At 43.7% G+C, this 24336-nt stretch overlaps 1 protein-coding gene across 22 annotated transcripts in view; it reads right to left on the reverse strand.

Moving 5' to 3' along the window:
* The window catches only part of CELF2 (CUGBP Elav-like family member 2), a 689599-nt gene that overhangs the window by 102714 nt on the left and 562549 nt on the right, over window positions 1–24336 (reverse strand). For all 22 annotated transcript variants that reach the window (XM_048836624.2, XM_048836623.2, XM_048836619.2 and 19 more), the window contains one exon: window positions 5897–5979. In XM_048836624.2, coding sequence (XP_048692581.1) covers window positions 5897–5979 — 83 coding nt within the window. The remainder of the gene's footprint in view (window positions 1–5896; window positions 5980–24336) is intronic.

Below are 24336 nucleotides of genomic sequence, written 5' to 3' on the forward strand. Positions count from 1 at the left end.
TCTCAAGTTCTGTAGTTCTGAATCAATAATAAGGATGTACATATGCTTTTAAAAGATCATTACAGACTCCCAAGGATTATTCCTTTCCTTGCAAAGCTTCTTTTTGCCCTGTAAGAGTATTTTCCACCAAGTGAAACAGGCACCTGTTTCGGCTGTAACTGGTGGGTAGGGGGAGGGGGAGAGGGGTGTCCGGTGTGTATGACAGAGGTCGATCTGTTTGTAAGACTCTCTGGCAGATTGTAAATTCTACTTGCAAATTGTTCTCTCAGAAGAAAAGTTGCTTTCCCCGCCCACCACGCTGAGAGACTGTGCATCTCTGAAATACAGTGGAGCAAGAGCTGGGATTGATTGCAGGCTGGTTTAACGCCACTCCTAATGACAACTTGTGAAGATTAGGAAGTTGTCAGAATCAGATATCAGCAAAGGCATGGGATTGCTTTGTGAAGTCAGTTTGAATTAATTAATGGGTAGCTTCCCTTTGATATCACTTTGATATTTGGCTGCTGCTGGATAAAAATCAACCACAAAGGAAACTTCATTGTGTTTATCATTGCTTAGGACGCTGTTTAGCCAACTGTTTTCTATATCCACTGGTTGCCTTTTTAATTGTCCTGGCATTGTGTATGAGAAATAGGTTTTTATTAATCAATGGAGCTGTGGTGGCATGCTTTTCAGTGACTGCTCCTCTCCACTGCTGAAAATACTTACAGAATATATCCTGGGAGCAAAGTCATTAGGAGATTGCAGCAGTGCTGCAAGTGAAATGATGTACAGCTCCAGAATAAGACAAAACACCAGACTCGGCATTCAAATATATCCTTGTATTTCTTTTCCAGATGAAAAGCATTTAAATCCTTTAATGTTACTGCTTTTTATTTATAGAAAGTATGTAGTGATGACAAGATGTGCACCCTGACAACACACCATATTGGGCTGGATCCTCAGTATGTGCAAAATGGAGTTGTTTACAATAGAGCTACATTGATTTATGTGCGCTGAGGATCTAAACCCATAACCAAAACACTGAACTAAGCAATATTCAGTTACAACCCCCAGTTGTTCTGAAATCTCAGATCTCCAGAAGCACATCGAGCTATATCCTCGGCTATGTTTTTGGGATGGGCATCCACAACACAGCCTCCTTACTGCTGGCAGGCCAATTCTGACATTTCTTTCACTTTTTTCTTTATCTGAAGGTTTCAGATGTCTACGGAGACCATCCCATAAACAGGGTTGTACTGAAGACAGACCCTTTCATCCAGAAAAATCATAAAAAGGGCTTTATAGACTGCATGGGACATATAAGGATCACCGGACAGTCACTGAAGTATAGCAGTGTCGCAAAACTCTGGGTGGAACGTAGCAGTCGTTCAGCACTAGCAACATTACACGAAGGTTTTTAGCAGCGGAAGTGAAGATTAAATCCTTCTACTGAATTTGGAGAGGGAATATTTAAGTAGGCATGCCATAATTACCCCAAATTGTAGTTTAAAGTAGGCACTGGGATTAACACACTTGCTTTTTTCTGAAAGTGCTGTCTTTAAAGTGGGACCTTGGGTGACTACTAAGTGGTTGTGATCTAGGTTTTACTTCTTAGCCAGTATATAGCATCTTCAACAGCACTGTGCTCCCTAGCAACTTGCTGTAGCACTGTTTCATTACTGGTTCAGATGGGAAAGCGCCAGCTACTGGATCACTAACACGACTAACATGTAGCACCCTGGATTGCCCTGGGAGGTCTCCCTCACAAATAATAATCGGACCATATTTCATGAGATCTGATGAGCATATGGCGCAGAGTGTCACAGCCAACGAGATGGACATGACATAGGAGAGCCCTTTGAAAAAAGGCATATTGCTTGGCAGACCTGATCACAATAAGTGTGTTGCACATACAATATAAAACCCCCTTGGCAGTCTGGGGTTGTGGGTGTGACCACTAGGCCACGCTTCCCAACCAGACCCCGAGTGGGGACCATTATAGGGCCTAACAGACACTGCTACCGAAGTTCTCCGATCAGTAGTGCAGGGATGCAAGCATGCCTAGAGTGGATCACCCATAGGGACGCTACTCGAAGAAGAATTAGGTTTTCTACTTTTTTTTTAAAACCAACACTTCCACATAGAAATAAATAACTTAAAAGTAATTAGAATTTTATAAATTGCATCCACTATGGCCTTTCTCCATGAACTAGAATAGTTTGTGATATAATTTCTAATATAACATTTGTTCAGAAGTTCAGAGTCATTGTTTAGAAGATGTAAATACTATTAGTAATGTTGACATCAAGACAGAGTAAGCAACAGGAAGTTTTGCTGATATGCACGGAATATCAACTTCAGCTTGTATTCCTTTGACACTGTTTTTTGTTCTCTGTCAAGAGAAGATACTATCCTGTAAATGGTACCTAAAAACACAAGTTTATTTGGATGATAAAAACTCCATTATATGACAAGGATTTTCATAGCTAAAGGAAAAATGATACTAATCAAGAGTAGAAAGAAGCTATTGGATCCTGGCTTATGCTGAAAATGTTTGACACAATTATATATACTGGTACATATAAAAGCTTTTACATGATTGTATCCTCCTGAATATGATTAAAACCAGAAAAGCCTTGAGATGTCAGCTGGTGCTATGTTCTTCTTCAGCTTCCTTTTTTGTTGTTGCTGTTAAAAAAAAAAAGTCTTGGAGTACATGATTAACTTATTAATTTCATAATACAAAGGAAATTTGGTTAAAATAGTGATGCTGCAACTTTAAATTACAGAACTAGCTTGGTATTTAATGAGAGATTTAGCACAGCGGGGTTTCTGTTAAATTAAGTTGTGCCTTCACATCACAGTGGGAAAACAGGTGTATATTGGTTTAGAATTATGGAAATGTTGACTAATTCCAAGGCTGGTAATCAAACAGCAAGGCACCCTGCAATATTTTCTTCCAAGAATCTGCATTTAATCATTTATGTCTGGTCCCATTTTCTTCATGTCCACTAAAGGGCTGAAACTCAAAGGAGTAGATGCAACATCAATGTTTTCATCTCTCTGCTAAGGATGTGGTTTACCAGCTAAAACTAGACTACAAAGAGCAGAGTACAGTGCATTGCTAAGATAAGTTGAAATGGATAGTGGAACATACAGCAAATGAATGTAAAACAAAGCCCAAGCATTAAGAAGCTTTTTCTGGTTTTCATATGGGGCCCAATACAAAACCCGCTGGAGCTGATCCGAGTCTTTCACTGTGGCCTTTGGATCAGGCCTTCATTTAGAGGATGAGACATAGGAAGCACAAAAGCAATGCAATTAATCCAAGAACCTAGAGATTCTTTTAGTTGCAGGAGATGTCTTTTACTACTGAACCGCACACAAACAAAATCTAGTATCACAATGAAGCAGGATGAGGCACAATGTCAAGCACATACTGGTCCCAATTCTCCCCTGGTGCAAATCCAGTCTGGTGCCCAACAGCAACTGGAGGTGGTTCCTGTTTGTGCAGAAAGAGATTAGGAGCATGTTCAGCCATGAAATCTGTATGCTGGTTCCTTCACATTCAGTAGAAACTGCTAATGTAGCCTGATCCAAAGACACTGACGTTAATGAGATTCTTTTCAAAATCTTCAGTGGGGACTTGATCCGGCCTGCAGTGAAACTGGGCTGGATCTCCAATTAAAGGGAAGTAGAATCCAATGTTCTCAGTATGCAAATTGCAGCTCCAGAAAGAGTGAATCTTGCTGACTTACAATGAAGTTGTTTTGTGAAAACACTGCTTCAGTGTAACAAGGTGCTAGAACCTCTATAAAATATTAGCATGCAGCATATACAGAATATAGTAGAATAATGTGTGCATCCAACACTGGTGATGAATCTATGCTTGGATTATTCTATTTTCCTTTAATAATTAGGTGCAACTTGTGCTCTGAAAGTAAAATCCAGTGTTGCCCCAGCACTTTGAATCATGTAATTATGTGATAATCTCACCTTTCATTTTTTGAAAAAAAGGTAAGTTTCTTACACTAAAAATTGCAGAGAAAAACGTGGAAGTGTGACCCCTAAAGGTTGAAAAACTAGAAGGCAAAATTAAACAAAGAATCCAAAATCTATAGTTTTTAAAATTTTTGTGATTTTTGAGCCAGTCTGATGTTCTTTGAATGCTTGGCAACATTGATAAAAACAGTCCAGACACCAGCCCCACAATGACTGTTGAAAAAGAAGCGGGAGATGCAAATTGCAGCATTTAGCTACTGGCCCAAGTACAGAGCCGTGCAGAGCTGAACCACACATGAGGGGCTCAGGGAAGGATTGTGTCTCTCTGAGATGTCTGGCATGCAGGCTGAACTCTTTTTGTGGATGGAGCAGGCTGCATCAGCAGCCCCCAGCGGGGCTGGCCCACACTCCAGCCTGGTGCTCAGGGAGTGTGGGGAGAGGCACATGGCCCGTTTTTTCTTCCTGCTCCATTTAGGGCACATTCTTGAGCTTCCTCATAAGCTGGGAGTGCAACTTTGACAGGTCTTTCTGTGGGCTGCACAAAGAGAAAGGAGGCTCAATGGGGCAGCCCTTGGAGTCTGAGACATGTTATACCAAGCAACAAAGCTTTTCATTTATTTCCCTGTATCTGGGCTAGAACTTAGAGGACTTTCTAGCACCCTCTCCCTCAGTGGCTTCCACGTAAAACTAAAGGAGGATATCCATTCTGCTATTGCAGGACTTTTGTGTCATAGCTATTTCACATTTAGATCATCAGATTGGCTTAAATATTTAGCGGTGACACCCTGAGTAAGTTTCTCAGACCTGGACAAGAGCTCTGTGTAAGCTTGTCTCTCTCACCACAGAAGTTTGTCCAATAAAATATATTACCTCACCCATGTTCTCTGTAGTTCATTTTCCCTGGTAAATTCCATGACTCTCCCACCTGTACAAGGTGGACCAGCCAGATCCTTATTTTTCAAACACATGGAGCTGAATTCACATGCAGCACATGGGAGCTAAAGAAGAGCTTTTTTGCCATGTATCTGTTAAATCAAGTGGTGTGGAACCTATACTTATCAACAAGAGCTATATTTTTACTGTGCCTTTTGTCTTCATTTCTGTTTGGAACCTTACACTGCAAACAAGTACTTGAGTTTTTTATTCCACATGTGACCAATACGCAGCTGTATCCAACAGAATGATGTAAAATACTAAATTGACCGATTGTTTAACTCCAAAAACTTGTGATTATCAAGTTACTACCTTGAAACGTGATGATTATGACTGTAATTTAGAATTTAAAGATTACTTGTTACATATTACACACATAAGCAACTGATCACTAGTACAACTGTATCTATTATAACTGTCACTGTAATACATTAGTGGTTACAGATTGCTGAAAAACAAAACAAAATGGGAGAGCATTTTGAATACAATTACATTATCATATTTTCTAATGTACATCAGTACACAGCCATCGAAGTAACTGTTGCGTATTGTTTAGAAACCATTATGCCTATGCTGGCTACATTTGGTCCTTTTCCGCCCTTCCCCCTCAAAAAACCAAACCAAACCAAACCAGACACTTAGGAAAAAAAGAAATCCTGGTGTGTGAAGTTTTGTTTTCCTATTTGCCTTCTCCCCCTGCAATCTTAGTCCACTTCAGCAGCCGCTGCTACCCAGCAGGGATCACTATTATTTCCAGCCAGGGGACATTCCGTATAAGAGCAGTTTTCTTCCACGCTAATGCCATCGCTACTGGACTGGCCAATTGGCATAGCTACTGTATGTGAATTATCAGGTCAGCAACCCTCCTTCGAAAAGACCAAAGTCATTTTTGGCACTAACAGCCTATAACTAGCCTCTTCAGAAAAGCAGCTATTTTGTAGTGCTAAAGTGATTAGGTTCAAAAAGAAAATGTACTCACCCCAGGTAAAGTTTTAATATTGTGCAGTGCATTCTGTGCCTCAAGTGCAGCTTTTCTTGTATAAAATGTTACGAAACAACAACCTAAGGAGAGAAATGAAAAGACATTACCGACAATAGTTTGTGAGACTACAATAGGGGAAAAAATGATTGAATGATGCATTATGAAGGCTGAAAATGTGAAGTATAATGAGACTGCATGAATGCTCTGAATCAGAGGAAACTTGTATTGTTTAAAATAAAATAATAAATAATAATAATAATATAAAAAAAGCCACCGCCACATGTTGTATCTAGAGCACGCCTACATCCTTAGCAGGCTGTAACCACTTTGAAATTAAGTTAACTAAAATCAATCGACCCCATAGCGTAAACAAAGTTATATTTTGTATAGGTTCTCCATTAAAGTAGGATTATAAACAGCTTGCAAGCTCAGAGCAGTAGAAATTTACCAAAGCAGCCTGGCTAGAAAAGTGGGCTTAAAAAGCACGACCTTACTGAAAGAGACATATACAGGAGCTAAGCTTTTCTGATAAACTACAATTATGCTTCCTAAGGAGGGTTGGGGATAGGGCACTGTGAAACCTGTGATTAGAAGTGCCTCAGTTTAGAGAAGGAATTCAATGTGCCTTTATAGGGACATTGGAGCCTGCTGCTATCGGTGGATGCTGTTTGACAGTCCTTTAGCTGCATCTTTCCCCGGTTTTAGGTAGAGGAATGGATTTGTGGGCAAATGCGACTTAAAACCACCATAGCTCCCTACCCTTTCCCAGGGCTGCGAGTTCTGTGCTGTGCCTCCAAAAGGCAAAGCACAGAATCTCACCACTGGATTCAATTCCTAGCTCTGCCATAAAACTTCATGTGTGGCCATGAGCGAGCCAGGTAAGTGGTGTGCTTCAGTTCCTCAGCTGAATTTGGATCAGTATATTTACATATCATATAGGGATGCATGGTGGGAGGGGGGTTATAAAATTCTTTGAGATACTAGGATGAAAGGTGCTACTAAAGTGAAAACCATTATTTGTATATATCAAGATGCTATACATTGTACTAGAGTTTCAGAAGACCATCAGCTACACGCAGGCAGCTGCAGAGGATTCAGAGGAGCTTAGAACAATACCCAGAGTACAGAAGAAACTTCCTGGCTCACAGACCTCAATACTGCTCCTGCTCCTGGGATGGCAGAGATAAGGCAAGGCAGGGCAGAGGTAAGACATTTAGTCCTTTGGGTGGTGAATGAGGACTAGGATGTTGACTGCATCATACCCCCTGCTGCTTACTAAGATGGTGGGACACCTGGTATTCCAGTTTCCATTCAGTCATAGAATCATAGAATATCAGGGTTGGAAGGGACCTTAAGAGGTCATCTAGTCCAACCCCCTGCTCAAAGCAGGACCAATCCCCCAACCAAATCATCCCAGCCAGGGCTTTCTCAAGCCTGATCTTAAAAACTTCAAAGGAAGGAGATTCCACCACCTCCCTAAGTAACACATTCCAGTAACATATTTCCAGAATGTGGAAAGTAACACATTCCAGGCTTCACCACCCTCCTAGTGAAAAAGTTTTTCCTAATATCCAACCTAAACCTTCCCCACTGCAACTTGAGACCATTACTCCTCGTTCTGTCATCTGCTACTTTGGAACCCCCTTTCAGGTAGTTGAAAGCAGCTATCAAATCCCGCCTCATTCTTCTCTTCTGCAGACTAAATAATCCCAGTTCCCTCAGCCTTTCCTCATAAGTCATGTGTTCCAGTCCCCTAATCATTTTTGTTGCCCTCCGCTGGACGCTTTGCAATTTTTTCACATCCTTCTTGTAGTGTGGGGCCCAAAACTGGACACAGAACTCCAGATGAGGCCTCACCAATGTCAAATAGAGGGGAAAGATCACATCCCTCAATCTGCTGGCAATGCCCCTACTTATACAGCCCAAAATGCCATTTGGCCTTCTTGGCAACAAGGGCACACTGTTGACTCATATCCAGCTTCTCATCCACTGTAACCCCTAGGTCCTTTTCTGCAGAACTGCTGCCTAGCCATTCGGTCCCTAGTCTGTAGCGGTGTATGGGATTCTTCCGTCCTAAGTGCAGGACTCTGCACTCGTCCTTGTTGAACCTCATCAGATTTCTTTTGGCTCAATCCTCTAATTTGTCTAGGGCCCTCTGTATCCTATCCCTAGGAGCACCCGTGGAGTTGGCACCTAAGATGCCACTTTTGGCTGGTTAAATTTAGAAGCCCTTTTAGAACTGGTTGCCCCTCGTGGAACAACCGGTTCTAAAAGGGCTTGTAAATTTAACAACCGGTTCTAGCGAACCGGCTCCAGCTCACCACTGCCTATCTGAGCATTTCGCCCTCAGAAGTTTGGGGAAATAGAGATGCTTCCTCTCTCAGTTTTTGTCCTCCATTTCTCGGACATTTTGGTTTTTGCCATAGTACTCTTTCTGGTGTGATGGCAGTTTTGTTTTGTTCGTTCAAACATCTGGCACCACAGCCAGGGCATTGTGGCTGATGTTATTAGGACATTATAGACCTGGGAAGGTTGACTTTTGTGCTCCATTCAATGTCTCTTCTTGGTATGTAAACAACAGTGTTTGTGTTACTGTAAAAGCTGTTACCAACAGAGCTCAAAGAGCTGTTGCACCAAAATAGTGAAAGTATTCTTTTTATTTTTCATGTGTTAGCGATTGTACAGTTTCTCTACAATCAAGAAGATGCAGTCCCACCTGGATTTACCTCAGAGTTAAACTAGTTAAATGTTGGTCTGTAGTAGGCAGTCACGGTACCTTCCGCATCAGATACTTTCAAAGTTGCCAACCCCCAGAATGGACCTTGACAGTTGCCCTGACCTGAGGGATTTTCATTCAGGCTTCCAGTTACTTGGGGTGCAGAGGGTTTCATCTTGAGGGACTTACAAAGTACCCTCTTTCTTTTAGATAGGAATAATCCCTCCCTAGATATCTGCAGGTAACTCACATGACTCTGAGCTGCCTTCAGAGCCAAGTACTGAGGTACAATCCTTCATGTACAATCGAGAGGCAGGAATTTTACACTGAATCCATATTCAAATCCAGGTCTGCTCTGTGGAATTACAGCAGTTCAAGGTGGGGCCACCTATTAGTGAACTCCTCTTGAAAATTCCCTAAGCTGAAGTGTAAAATTTCCTCTGGGAGTGTGTGAACTTTTGCTAGTCTGTTTTTCTCTTCACCCCCACTTCCACCCCCATCCTTCTTAGCAGATCTATTCAGACCCAATCACTGTCAACTGTGGTAGTTTTGCCCAGTTGTCCATTAGAGATGATTTTTTTTAATTAAAAAAAATGAGTTTAAATAGATGTAAGTAATTGAAGCATTTCATCTTTGGGCCTTTTTAGATCCAGAAGTTTTAAGGCCAGAAGGGACCGTTGTGACCATATAGTCTGACCTCCTACCTAACACATTTCTATGCTGCCTCTTACACTGCTATCATCTCCCAGTTTTTGTTCACAAAGTCACTATCCTCTCCTCTTACAGATACCCCTTAAAAACACTTTTCTTTCATGAAGCCCACAAGTGGCAAGCCCATGATAATTTCCCAATATGTCCTGTCTTGCTGTGTTCATCTTTCAGATGCAAGTTCTTGGAACCAATGCCAAGTATGCGCCTCTAGAGGGTCTCAAACTTTTCCACACACCTGGTGTAATAGGTTCCCTTCTCTGCCCGTTGGACCACCACAAACAGACTGGATATTCCGAGTTGATAAGGCCCAGTGTGGTGTTGATTGAGTCCCCTCCACCCAGTACAACCTTATGCAGCAAAATACAATTGGAAGTAAGGCTATGTCTAAACTAGCACTTTTGTCGGTATAATTTACGTTGCTCAGAGGTGCAATAAAACACCCTTCTGAGCGACATAAGTTACACCAACAGAAGCACCAGTGTGGACAGCACTATGTCAGTGGGGGAGGCTCTCTTGCCGACATAGCTACCACCGCTCGTTGGGAGTGGATTAATTATGTCAACGGGAGAGCTCTCTCCCATCAGCTTAGAGCAGCTACTCGAGTGATCTTAGAGCAGCTACTCGAGTGATCTTACAGCAGCGCAACTGCATTGGTACAGCTGTGCCACTATAAGCTTTCTAGTGTAGACATGCCCTAAATTTCCCCCATGACCTGCCCTCCGGGAAGGGAGAGGGAAAAATCTCACTGTCCTGAGACCCTGCATCCCATCACCCTGCCTTCCTGTCCTTAGTGTTCCCAGCTGACAGGATGATTGCTCTCTGAGCATCCATTCCCCAATTAAATCCACTCCAGGGAGTGGAATATGTCTGCACTGCAAGAAAAGACTCAAGGCAGCAAGCCTCAGAGCCCAGGTCAACTGACTTGGGCTCCCACTAATGGGCTAAAAATAGCAGTGTAAACATTCAAGCTGGAGCCTGGGTTCTGAAACCCAATGAGCAGGGAGGGTCTTGGATCGCAGGCTCCAGCCCGACGCTGAACATCTACACAGCTGTTTTTTGCCTTGTAGCACAAGCCCAAGTCAGTTGACTGGGGCTCTGAGATTCATGGCCATGGGCTTGGGGGTTTTTTGCAGTGTACATGTAGCCATAGTGACCAGAATGCTGGGTCAGCTCTCGACTCCTAGCACTCTGTCCCACTTGGATAACTCCAGGATTCCCTTCCCTTCCACCTGGGATTTAGGCTGGGCCCCACTCTCATCTAGAAACATGGGAAGGAGCATAGCAATCATGGATCCTCTGGCATCTGTTCATAACCCCAGGTCGAGAGCCGATGTATTAAACAAATAAAACTAACCCAAGAGGCTATGATTGACAGTGTGATATAAAATTGACTGGTAAAATAGGGAAAAAATAATTGCTGCATTTCTATGTTGTATTATTGAAGAATGGCACAAATACAGGTTTAATTCTGGAGTAAAATAATCTGAAATCACAAGGCTTGCTCTCAGTGGAAGGTTTTAAAACTCTGAACTCCTATAAAAAGCACAAGCGGCTAACAATCAATTGCTGACTGATTGAATGATCCTGCTGAATGACCCACAAATGACTGAAATCATTACCAAATGGGCTCCTTTGTAAACTGTGAAATTTTCAGGGGATCTGCTGGCATTCGTTTGTGAATGGTGTTTCTCCTGACTGTGGTAAGTCTGCATTACCTGCCTGTGTGAGTGCATTGTATTGCCTGTGAGTGCATTTCTGTGTTAGGGGATAAGGTCCCCCATGTATTCTGGCTGGGAACACGATTACCTTTGCTTGTTATAAAGGTAACATTTGTAGCTGGTCCAACTGCAAAGCCCCAAAGAGCACTCAAAGCACAATCTGCAGCTTGAACCAAAAGAAAGGTGGCAGGAGGGAGAATTCTGAAGATTCCAACCTTCCTTCTAGACTGGGATGGTAGCCATCTCTACTAATTAAGATTCTGTACTTGTTGTATTCTGTTCTGTCTCTGTCCACATCCTGCTGACCACTTGGTGTCTATGCTAGGGGAAGAAAAAGTGGATGGGAACCTGGGAGGCAGTGACCATGAGATAGTCGAGTTCAGGATCCTGATACAAGGAAGAAAGGAGAGCACCAGAATACGGACCCTGGACTTCAGAAAAGCAGACTTTGACTCCCTCAGGGAACTGATGGGCAGGATCCCCTGGGAGAATAACATGAGGGGAAAAGGAGTCCAGGAGAGCTGGCTGTATTTTAAAGAATCCTTATTGAGGTTACAGGGACAAACCATCCCGATGTGTAGAAAGAATAGTAAATATGGCAGGTGACCAGCTTGGCTTAACAGTGAAATCCTTACTGATCTTAAACACAAAAAAGAATCTTACAAGAAATAAGAAAATTTGGTGGGTGCAGAGCACCCACTGGTAGCTCCCCACCCCTGGCCCCAGCTCACCTCCGCTCCGCCTCTGCCTCCTCCCCTGAACGCACCGCCCTGCTCTGCTTCTCCGGCCCCCCCAGGCTTCCCATGAATCAGCTGTTTGTGCAGGAAGCTGGGGCAGGCTGAGAAGCAAGTGGCGGCTTCCCGCTCAGGCCCATGGAGGCGGAGGTGAGCTCGGGCGGGGGGGGGAGGAGGGGTGCGAGGAGGGCCGCCCGCACCGCAGCAGGTAACCGGGGTGGGGGGGGAGGGCGCGTAGGGGAACCGCTCCCCACCCCAGCTCACCTCCGCCACCCTCAGCCTGAGCGGGAAGCCGCGGCCTGCTTCTCAGCCCTCCCCAGCTTCCCGCCGAACAGCTGATTTGCGGGAAGCTGGGGGCGCGGAGAAGCAGAGCGGGGCGGTGGGTTCAGGGGAGGAGGCGAAGCAGAGCAGAGGTGAGCTGGGGCCGGGCGTGGGGTGGGGAGCTGGCGGTGGGTGCTCTGCACCCACTAATTTTCCCTGTGGGTGCTCCAGCCCCGGAGCACCCAAGGAGTTGGCGCCTAAGGCGCCACTTTTGATGTGATCAGTGGGGGAGCGGCCGCTCACCGCGCTCCCCCCCAGCTACGCTCCCTCGCCCCTAGGAGCCAGAGGGACCTGCCGGATGCTTCCTGGGAGCTGCCCCAGGTAAGCACCGCTGGGACTCCCCACCTTGCCCCGGTAGGTCCCTCTGACTCTTAGGGGTGGGGTGGGCACCCACTACGGTGGCCCACGAGACCCTCCTTCTTGGTTCTGGGGGCAGTCAGGGGACAGGAGAGGGGGGTGGATGGAGCAGGAGTCATGGGGGGCATCAAGGAATGCGGGGGGGGGGGGTTGGATGAGGCAGGAGTCCCGGGGGGCGGGGGTGGGCAACGACCCCCTCGTGGGGTGAGGAGGGAACCAGTTGCTAAAATTTTGGCAGCTCATCACTACAGATAGGGGCTCCAAAGTTTGCAACATCAACACCTCAGCCTCACCAAAATAGGGTCTCTTATCTCAGATGCCTTTTCTTTTTCTTAAAAGCAAATTTAGAGCTAGAAAAAGACCTCAAGGACTTCAGTTTCTAGGAGTGAAAAGGCGGTATATTCTCCATGACATACTCAATCTCTGGCCTTCGCTGAGGTTGCCAAAGGCACCAACTAGTGCCAATGGTGGAGGCTCTGTTTATCAGTAGGGATCTGTTCAGTGAGATTGGAGGGAAACACCTTTCTGCCATTCTAGGTAAACAGGACACCAGCAGAATATATGAATTTATGTTGTAATGGCTGCATCGTCTGAATTTTTAAATGATAGTTTAAAAGTTTCAGAATATGCAAAATATAGAAAAAAAATGACAGATCCCTAAAATCATAGGGGGAATTAGGGGAAAGATTTTGCTGTTTTTCTGCGTTTTTTTTTTTTTTTTTTTTTCAAAAACAGCGAAACAAATGCAACTTTCCTCATGCACGTTGTTACAGCAGCCAATTCAGAGCTGCAGTCTGGGATTTTCAAAAGCATCTAAGTAGCTTACTCTGCTAACTTTTAATGGGACTTGGGTGCCTATGTCTGTTAGATATCTTTGAGAATCCGACCTGCACTCCAGTATGTGAAGAAAAAGGTGCAGATCTGCTCAAAGATGCCCCCGAAGGAATGGGGCCTTCGCTGGACTGCAAGTATCCCCGCAGATGTCCATGAAACATAGTCCGAGGTGAGTTTTCAATCACTTCCTCCCAAATCAAACAAAGGCAAATTACTCAGTGAGGACTATTTAAAGGCCTAGTTTCAAACAGCTGAGTAGTACGGCCTCTTTCACAAAGGAACTGTACGGAGTTGTGACTGACGTCTTCCATGACTTCCTTTAATGGCACTGGAATCTACGCAAGAGGCTTAATCACTATAGTGCCATAGCTGATCTCACGACATCTCTTTGCTACAGCAGCTGAAACACTCTAGGAAAAGACCGCTGCTGGTCTTTTACCATGCCTTGCACGGACAATCAGTGCAGCCTGGAAGCTGAAAATGACACCCTTCCAGTGCGGAAGTATTGGTGGGAACGAGACTCTAACCCACTCAGGCTAACACTACAAACACCAGAATGGTACAGCTGCAACTATGCTGCTGTAGTGCAGATGCTTCCTCCATGAGCAGAAGGGGTTTTTCCATTGATGTAGTTTATTGCTGCCTCTCAAAGAGGTGAGTTAGGTCGACGGAAGAAATATTTTGTCAACCTAGCTGCATTTTTGCTGGGGGGTTAGAATCACAGAATCATAGCAGATTAGGGTTGGAAGAGACCTCAGGAGGTCATCTAGTCCAATCCTCTGCTCAAAGCAGGACCAACACCAACTAAATCATCCCAGCCAGGGCTTTGTCAAGCCGGGCCTTAAAAACCTCTAAGGATGGAGATTCCACCATCTCCCTAGGTAACCCATTCCAGTGCTTCACCACCGTCCTAGTGAAATGGTGTTTCCTAATATCCAACCTAGACCTCCCCCACTGCAACTTGAGACCATTACTCCTTGTTCTGTCATCTGCCACCACTGAGAAGAGCCGAGCTCCATCCTCTTTGGAACCCCCCTTCAGGTAGTTGAAGGCTGCTATCAAAATCCCCGCTCACTCTTCTCTTCTGCAGACTAAATAACCCCAGTTCCCTCAGCCTCTCCTTGTAAGTCATGTGCCCCAACCCGCTAACCATTTTCATTGCCCTCCACTGGACTCTCTCCAATTTGTCCACATCCTTTCTGGCTTGGGGGGACCGAAACGGGACACAACCTAACTATGGAGTTCAGGGCGCAACATTTTTCACAGCCTTAAGTGACATAGTTAGGTCAATCTAATTCTTAAGTGAGCTGTAGCTCACGACAGCTTATGCTCAAATAAATTGGTTAGTCTCTAAGGTGCCACAAGTACTCCTTTTCTTTTTGCTAATTCTTAAGTGTAGACCAGGCCTAAGTAAATTCAGGAGTCAATCACTGTACTTGCCTCTTTCTCCACTTCATAGAATCATAGAATATCAGGGTTGGAAGGGACCCCAGAAGGTCATCTAGTCCAACCCCCGGCTCGAAGCAGGACCAATTCCCAGTTAAATCATCCCAGCCAGGGCTTTATCAAGCCTGACCTTAAAAACCTCTAAGGAAGGAGATTCTACCACCTCCCTAGGTAACGCATTCCAGTGTTTCACCACCCTCATAGTGAAAAAGTTTTTCCTAATATCCAATCTAAACCTCCCCCACTGCAACTTGAGACCATTACTCCTCGTTCTGTCATCTGCTACCATTGAGAACAGTCTAGAGCCATCCTCTTTGGAACCCCCTTTCAGGTAGTGGAAAGCAGCTATCAAATCCCCCCTCATTCTTCTCTTCTGCAGACTAAACAATCCCAGCTCCCTCAGCCTCTCCTCATAAGTCATGTGTTCTAGACCCCTAATCATTTTTGTTGCCCTTCGCTGGACTCTCTCCAATTTATCCACATCCTTCTTGTAGTGTGGGGCCCAAAACTGGACACAGTACTCCAGATGAGGCCTCACCAATGTCAAATAGAGGGGAACGATCACGTCCCTCAATCTGCTCGCTATGCCCCTACTTATACATCCCAAAATGCCATTGGCCTTCTTGGCAACAAGGGCACACTGCTGACTCATATCCAGCTTCTCATCCACTGTCACCCCTAGGTCCTTTTCTGCAGAACTGCTGCCTAGCCATTCGGCCCCTAGTCTGTAGCGGTGCATTGGATTCTTCCGTCCTAAGTGCAGGACCCTGCACTTATCCTTATTGAACCTTGATCACAGATGCTGGACCAGTGCTCAACAAGCTACTTTCTGGCTTGATCAGAGTTACCAAAACAATGCACCGTTAGCTCCCGTGCTGTACCCAGGGGCGCAGCATTGCAAAAAATAACTCACGTGGTGGAAGTGACAACCCGACATCTAGAGCGCAGTTTACAACACATACCCTCCCTCGATACTGAGGTCATCCTCTGGTTACAGAACCTGGACATCGACCCCTGACATTTGCACACAAGAGAGAATCACTACACCAGGAATTACATGCTCAAGTGAGGATGGAAATGTCTGTTTAGCTTTTGGTGTGAAAATGCTCTTTTAAGCTCCTGTTTCTTCTTCCCCTTTAAGATGAGTTCATAGTTGCCGGTCTATGGTTAATGGGGAGCTATGCATGTGCAAGAAGAAGGGAAGATAACCCTTAGTTTTGGCTGGAACTACAAAATCTGTTTTCTTATAAGGGCTTTGTTGTAATGATTTGGCTCAGAGAAAACCGTAGTGCAGATTTTCCAGGCCCAAACAACTTTTTGGGTTAAAAAGAAAAAAAAAATAGAAAAAACAACGTATTTCTTGGACTGATTTTTGAGCTTTTATAGTTTTGAACTGTCCAAAATTGTCAATTTGGAGTTCCACTGTGTTGTGCATATTATCACCTGCTGCCAGCATCTGAACCCTAGCCATAGGATATAGGAATACAAGAGCTTATCAGTGTGTCTTCAAAGCTTGCAACAACTTAAAAGTATGAAATCTGCTTTACCTTCTAGACTAATAAAATAAACACTTCAAAACAGCTATAATGATTATCTGATGATTGAACTCTGTATTCTTTTAGCAAGTAATGGAATCCTAGCAGACAAATTCAATTCAAGATACATTCACATTCAGGACATCAACAAAGTCATCATGTTGTGAATTGAAAATTCCTTTAACGGCTGTGTTTGAATTCTAAGGGACTGACAGATCTAGAGGCGGAAGGCCCTGGAAGGCTAAATGAGTGAAGTCCTGCTATGTTTCTCTCTTTCTGTGAATGAAGCTCACTTTTGTAAGTGAATTAGCAAGCAGAACAGGTGCTGGCTTCATGCAGGCTTGGGATCTCAATGGGGACACTGGCTTCTCGCCAATCCAGCACAGTTCAAGCTAGATAAGTCAAAGAAGGGTTTTCTCCAGGAGTTCTGATCTTGATTTCTGACCTCACCTCCCACCACACATTTTAAATATTACATTATGAATTAAAGGGGCTGCATTTATAAGGGACTCTTGAATTCCAGCTGTTCCCCTGAATACGTGCTTCGTGAAGCTCGAACAACTGCCTAAACAGCATGACTTTCAACCAAACACACCATGACCCGCGCTTTCATTTTCCAACAGGCAATTAAGACGTCAAAAAGTCTTTCCATTAAAGCCACAGAGAAGACCTATTGCTACAGTAGTTTAGGTATGTGCTTGGAGAACAGCCACTTTCAAGTGCATTAGATGGGAGTCAGGGCGGGAAGGATTATGAGGAGGCCTGGGCTGCATTTATAATTTATATTGTAATATGGATTATTATGCAGTTAACTACATTCTAGAGAAGATGTCATTCCAATATTCTGAGAGATGCGTGTCATCGGAAGGGGGAGGGTGGGATTGAACCTGGGGCCTCTGGAGCTTATTGCATGAGCCTCTACTATAGGGGTGGCCAACCTGAGCCTGAGAAGGAGTCAGAGTTTACCAATGTACATTGCCAGAGAGCCACCAGCTCCCCAGCAACTCCCACCACCAGCTCCCAGTGTCTCGCACCCACCAGCAGCCCCTCCCAATCCATGCCGTCCCCTCCCTCCCCGCACCTCCCGATCAGCTGTTTTGTGGCATGCAGGAGGCTTGGGAGGGGGGAGGAGTGAGGGCATGGCAGGCTTGTGGGATGGGGCGGAGTGGGGGCAGGGCTTGTGGCAGAGCCAGGGGTTGAGCAGTGAGCACCCCCCAGCACATTGGAAAGTTGGCACCTGTAGCTCCAGCCCCGGAGTCAGTGCCTGTACAAGGAGCCGCATATTAACCTCTGAAGAGCCGCATGTGGCTCCGGAGCCGCAGGTTGGCCACCCCTGCTCTACTGCATGAGCTAAAAGCCAACTGGCTGTTAGCCAAGGCTGTAAAGCAGACTCATTTTATCTCTCTCTTTCTCTCTTTAAGTAGTCTCGGTGCCACTAGATGGGATAGAACACCACACCCCGTAGGCATGTGGGTTACACATGGAAAGTGTTACAAGCCTTGGAGAGTTGCTTTGGTTACTTAATACTGTACCTCTAACCATGCCATACTAAACATAGAGGCATATAAGCGAGAGCTGAAAGGGAAAGATTGGTGATAGAAGCAAAGACCTGCACAGGAAAATAAAACACATTTGGAAGGTGAAATCAAGCTGCGTCTCTGCTCTCACCTAACAGAAAAGGAAAAAAGGAACAGCCATGGATGCATTTTCGCATTATCCCTTAGTACCATGTTACTGCTCTATAATACATCGAGTAACTTGTGTGTAAGATGGGGCCTTTCATTTTGGGGGCAATCAAACAGATAGAACTGCCATACTCTGCAGAAATCAACCCTTTAACAATACCATATTCCAATTTGCTCAGTTTTATAGAGTTTGATATAATTGGCACCCTGATGGAAACCATATTACCAGTCCGGCCACCAGCCAGGGAACAGAAAAGCCACTCACTCTCAATTGTAATGGCAGCAGATTTTAGTGCTGCCATTTATAATGTTAACATGCTATCTGGAGATGGGGAGTGCTACTATTCCAACCAGGAGGAACCAAATTCAACACTTGTGCTTCTTCTGCTCCCTTTCTTCTTCAGATTATAACGGCCAGGATAGTGATAGCAGCTATATTATGCCCTGAACATCCCTTAGCACATTACAGTACCAGTGCACCTGGCCTGTAACAGCCTTGTAAATGGCCAGTAAAAAATAATCCCATGAAGCTTAATTTTTTCTCTCCATTATGACTGCATTTCTGTTAATTGGCCACAAGTCCTAGTTTCCTGTCATCCTTCAGCTGCATTGGGGAGTTCTTTTGGAGGAGTCATTCCCGTACCCTTGTGAATACAAATGCTCTCTATAAATGTCCTCTGCCTGGAAAATTGAGGTCTTTTTTTGACCTAGATTAAATCTGCTGCATTTTCAAGCCTTTTGGGAAAGCAACGAAGAAATAATGTGCACTGGTTCGTGGGCTACAACACTTCCCCATCCATTATTATGTAAATTCTGACTAAAGTGCGACACAGATAGAAAAGATATCAAGGACAAAATTGCTAGAATCTGCATTTTTCTTGCTTTCTGAAATAAGCCTCTTACATTAAACAATTTTAAATGTCTAATGGCTGCAAAAGTATCTGAGGAATTTTAATGTAAATTAGCAGATTTAGCAGATTCTTGAACTTTCTTGTGGTATGCATAATGAATGGAAAGTTTATGGCCAGTATGCTCCTAGAGCAAGGCACCAGGGGTTGCTGTGGGAAGAAAGGGGGAAAGTTTGATTAGATTCAGTTTCTGCAACTTGAAAATACTATTTGACATTCACAGTGGATGGTAATAGGTAAACAAAAGGTTCAGAATTAGATTCTGGATATTGCCAGACAGAGTGATAAATGCAGCTGTACGGGAACAGTTATCCACTAAAAGAGAGAATAAAAAACCAAACAGATTGATAACAGCAGTTTCATGTAATTAATAACTATTCCAAGACTGAAGGCAGCCTCCACTCCACCATGGGATGTGATCTTAGCAGCACTGTTTGCGGACAGGAGGCTTCCAAGGGGAAAAATAAAACCCCACAAAGTGCTGCAGCAGTGTTGAAAATTCAGTAAGCAGCTCTCTATCCTTGAGTCAGTGAGGAACCAATGCCCCAGCCCACTGTTAGGAGACAGAATGCTGCTGGAAGCATTCCATGCATAGGCAATGTGGCTCACCCAAGCTACTATCCTCTCAAATTCCTCCTAGAGACGCACTTCTCTTGCAACACTTGCAGAAAGTGAATCAATAATATTAACTGTTAAAAATCCAAATAATTTCCCCCAGTGAATATTGTCTAGTTTGAGTTTGCCCTACTTAGAATTCTAGCTCTTTGAGGCAAAGAATACTAGTAATTTGGATCTTAGACAGCACTAAAAATACCATCAGTGCTTATAACACAGAGGAATAATGATCTAGTGATTAAGCCACTGGGCAGGGAATGAGGAGATCTAGGTTCAAGTCCCAGCTCTGCCATGGGCATCCCGTGTGATTTTGGGAAAGTCTTAATTCTTCTGTGCTTCATTTCCCCATTTGTAAAATGGGGACAATCATATTTTATTTCTCCCATATTGTATCTGTCTTGCCTATTTAGACTGTAAGCTGTTAGAGACAGGGATTGTCTTTTATTTTGTGTATGTACAATGAGCCCCCTGCGCTCACTCAAGGCATCTATGTGCTAGTATAATATAAATATTATTATATAAACACATCATCTTTTGAAGGAGATATAAAACGGAGGCACTGAGCACTGTGGTTATTAAGTATTATATTTCTCTAATTTGTCCTCTCTTTTTCCTTTCCTTTTTTCCTTTGTTTCACCCAATGAAATTAAAAGGCAGCAAGGACATTCTTCTTCACACAACATACAGCCAACCTCTGGAACTCATTGCCAAGTGATATTGAATAACTGGGTTCAAAAAAGATAAGGTCATGGAAGATAGGTTCATCAATGGCTGGTTTCAGAGTAACAGCCGTGTTAGTCTGTATTCGCAAAAAGAAAAGGAGTACTTGTGGCACCTTAGAGACTAACCAATTTATTTCAGCATGAGCTTTCGTGAGCTACATGCGTGAGCTCTGATGAAGTGAGCTGTAGCTCACGAAAGCTCATGCTGAAATAAATTGGTTAGTCTCTAAGGTGCCACAAGTACTCCTTTTCTTTTTTCATCAATGGCTATTAGCCAAGATGATCAGGGACTATGGCTCTCAAACATGGGTCCACAGGACTCTTAGGAGCTAGTAAGCTCCAACCTGCCACCTGCTAACAGTTGCTAGAGCAGAAGCAGAAACCATATAGACCTGGAACTGGACAGACAGCATACTGGGTGTCCTGCTTAGTCTACTGCTTCTATATAAACCCAGTACAGGAACAGGAAGTTGTCCATGCAACTGGGATCCACCCTGCTCTGGAATGTGTGCTTCCTGTTCCCCTGGCTTGACTTCCTGGTACCTTGACCCTGCTTGCCTCCTCATGCTTGACTCTTAGTTTGCCCTCTGGCCTGTCTTGGACTTTGACCTCCCCATATCTGACCTGGCCTAACTCCTGTTTTGACCACTAGGTCAGACCACCCATGTCCTGGTTGTGACAGCGTGTCCCTAAGCCTCTGACTGCCAGATGCTGGAAGTGGACGACAGGGGATGGATCACTTGATAATTGTCATGTTCTGTTCATTCCCTCTAAAGCATCTGGCAGTGGCCACTGTCAGAAGACGGGATACTGGGCTAAATGGACCATTGGTCTGACTCGTTATGGCCACTCTTATGTTCTCTTCTGTCACATCCTCACTCCCAGGCCTCACACTGTGTCCCACCAGTACTGCCATTCCCCTTTCTGTCCAGTAGGAGGTCACCTGTCCAATGTTCCCTTTCTATCTGCTCCAAGTAAGTGATTTGGGGATTCTGTCTCTGAAATGAGTTAAAACCTTCTCAGCCCCTCTGCAGTCACCCTCAGAGGTAGCAAACCTGCCCCCTGCTAAATAAATCTCTGGAAACTACAGGGAAACAAAGGTTCAGAATTCAAAATGTTGGAAAAATGAAACATTCCCCATTATCAATCAGTTCCTAAAATGGGTGTGGGGGTAAAACTGTATCTTAATTCAATTCTCGTGAAAAGGGCCTACTCAAATCATCTAGTAGCTGGTTCCCTCTGAAGTCTCCTTTAAGATAGCTGGCACTGGTCCATATCCACAATTTTATCTGCTAAAGCGAATGATTAGCGGTATTAGAGCTAAAATAATCTCAACCTGTCCTCAAATTTTCAAAGAGTTGGGTGTGGAATGTGAGCGCTTAATGGGCCACTTTTGGTTAGCAGAACTGGTCCTGCAGGGTGACCCAAATGTTGGGTTAAGGGTCCCAGTGCTAATACTTATCAGACCCCTAGACACACAGGAGTACTGAATGGGACTCCAGAGCACAGATCTTAGAATATCAGAATTCCCATGTTTGCTTTCTCCCACTTTAATGCTCTTAAGAGATAAAGGTAAGTCAGAGAAATGCCTGCTGCTTCTCACTCACAACACCTCCAGACCATTGATTTGTTTGATGACCCTACAATTCATACCAGAGTTCACTATGGTCCTGGAGAATCTGGTGCACAGTCCCAAATACCAGCTCAGCAGTGGGACAACTCTGCAGTGAGAAATACTCTGACTTAGAGCTGGACGAAATTTTTCAGTTTAAAACCTTTTTTTGACAAAAATGCAGATTCACTGACACCAACATTTTGTGAATTTGTGTCACTTCCGTCAAACTGTTGGCGAAAAGAGCACAAACAAATATCCAAAACAGTCAAAACATTTTGCTTCTACATTTTCAAAATGAAACATTTTGATGTTCTGATTCAAATGGCCTTTCTTCAATTTGTTTTAAAGCATTCAAAATCTAAATGAAATGTTTAGTTTTATGCCAAATAAAAACCTAATATTTGACCAGAAAGGTTTTTTTTTTTTTTTTTACTTTTCAGTTTGCCATTTAAAAAAAAAAATCCTTCCAGGTCAAATAAAAATTAATTTTCCAGAACTGCCAATAAACTAGAAAAACCAGTTATTCTCGCAACTTTACTCTGAATATCACACATGCTGTAAAATAATCCTTGAATTCCTTCCCCGGAAGTTGCAATGGGGCAAAATCAAAACCAGAAATAAAAAACTTCTGTTTCAGGACTCAACCCTCTAATCCTTGACTATCCAGACAGTAAGTAGCAGTTTGTAAATATACTGTCACTATGAAAAACCTACATGTGTGTACTGGAATCTAATTTATCTCGGGAAATAAGAACCAGGGCATTTAGCATGCTAGTCAAAGATGCCTCATTAAACAAATATGACTTCTTTAGAGATATCATGCTAACTCATTTAACTTTAATTGACAACATCAGGGATTAAACTGCTAAATTTGGTACGTTTTGTCATTGTATTGTATTGCCAGAGTGTCAGAAATGCTTCTCTCAAGAATTCGCTCAATAACTAGTTAATTTCATAGAAAGGGGAAAATAGCATATGAATTTGCCCTGTCTGAGAGAATAAAAGCAGATCCAATATGACCTTAAAGTGTTCTATCTTGTCAAGCAAGCAAGGATCCAGAAGTCCATGTTACACCCTGTTTTCAGAATTACGTTCAGAGGTTTGTGAATTAAAGGGTTGGAATTAACACACATTTCGTTTAGTTACAGGTTTCTACAACACTGTCATATCCACTACAATATGGGACTTAGTTTAAATCCCAAATAGGAAATTCAGGCTTAGAAGTGTCTAAGTATGAAGACCACACAATTGCGGGCCACCTGCCCCCATCACTGCACTAAGAGCTCTGGAGCCTGGGCTTGCCTTCTGCAGAACGCAGGCTTCAGAAGGAGGCCAGATCTAGCACCATAAAGTGGTTAAGGAGACAAAATAAGGGAGAAATAGACAGAGTGCGACAAAATAATCAGAAGAAGAGCAGGGAACCGTGCTGGAACCAAACAAATGCTACCTTTCTGGAGCCTGCTCCTTACAAACATGGTGGGAAGAAGGATAGCACACCGATTAAGGCACTATCTTGGGAGTTAGGAGACTGGGTTTAATTCTGCCACAGGCTCTTTGTGTGACCTTGCACAGTTCACTTATGGCCAAATTTTTAGAGGTATTTAGGCATCTGAAGATGCCGATAAGTGCCCAGTGGGAGTTAAATGTCTGAAAATCCTAGTAGGTGCCTATCTATAGCTTTAAGCATCTAAATACATTTTAAAAACCTGGCCATTAGCCTCTCTATTCCTCAGTACAATGTCAATAAAGGGACTTTCCTAAGTCTCAGAGGTGTGGTGAGGATAAATACATTGATGACTGTGAGGTGCTCATATACTAGAGTAATGGGGGTCAGATAAGTATTGTAGATAGACAGAAGAACATTACTATCTGAAAACTCTGCTTCTGCCTGAGAAAACACAAGCCCTACATAATTCCTCCAAAAGCTTGCATGTAGAAAAGGAGGGATTTAATAAAACAAATACAGACTAGCTTCCAGGGCAACAGAAAGGGGAAAAAAGCCCACAAGGAAATAGTTCCTTCCACTGTCCTCCGCTTTGGCCAATATACCACAATGATAAGTACTATCCCTCTCCCCCGGAGACAGGCCATAGTTTACCCCTATTGCCCTCAGAGCAAGTTAATGGGCCATATCTTCAGCTGGTTAATCGAGCTACAAAGATCTACATCAGCATGGTTGTGACCCAATATCTGTTACATATCTACTTCAATTCTCTGATCCTCATTTATTTGAGAACACTTCTTCTTCAAAATGAGTTGAGGTTCCACTATCTCCCAATTTATACTAAGAACTTCACCTTTCTCTGAATGTATGTTATGCTCCCTGTTCCATTGCACAAATAAAACCAAGCTGAAAAGTTACATTTATTGTTAACTTCAATGATATAAACTCTCCCGTGTCTTTTGCTGATTTCAAGACATCTGCAGTTTCACTCCAGGAGGGTCAGAGCATATGTCAAATCTATCCCTCTGTACCTGCACCTTCAAACAACACTCTGAAACCTGAATTTGATCTAAAAA

The sequence above is a fragment of the Caretta caretta genome, chromosome 1 (genome assembly GCF_965140235.1).
Source record: "Caretta caretta isolate rCarCar2 chromosome 1, rCarCar1.hap1, whole genome shotgun sequence".
In the NCBI taxonomy this organism is placed as follows: domain Eukaryota; kingdom Metazoa; phylum Chordata; order Testudines; family Cheloniidae; genus Caretta; species Caretta caretta.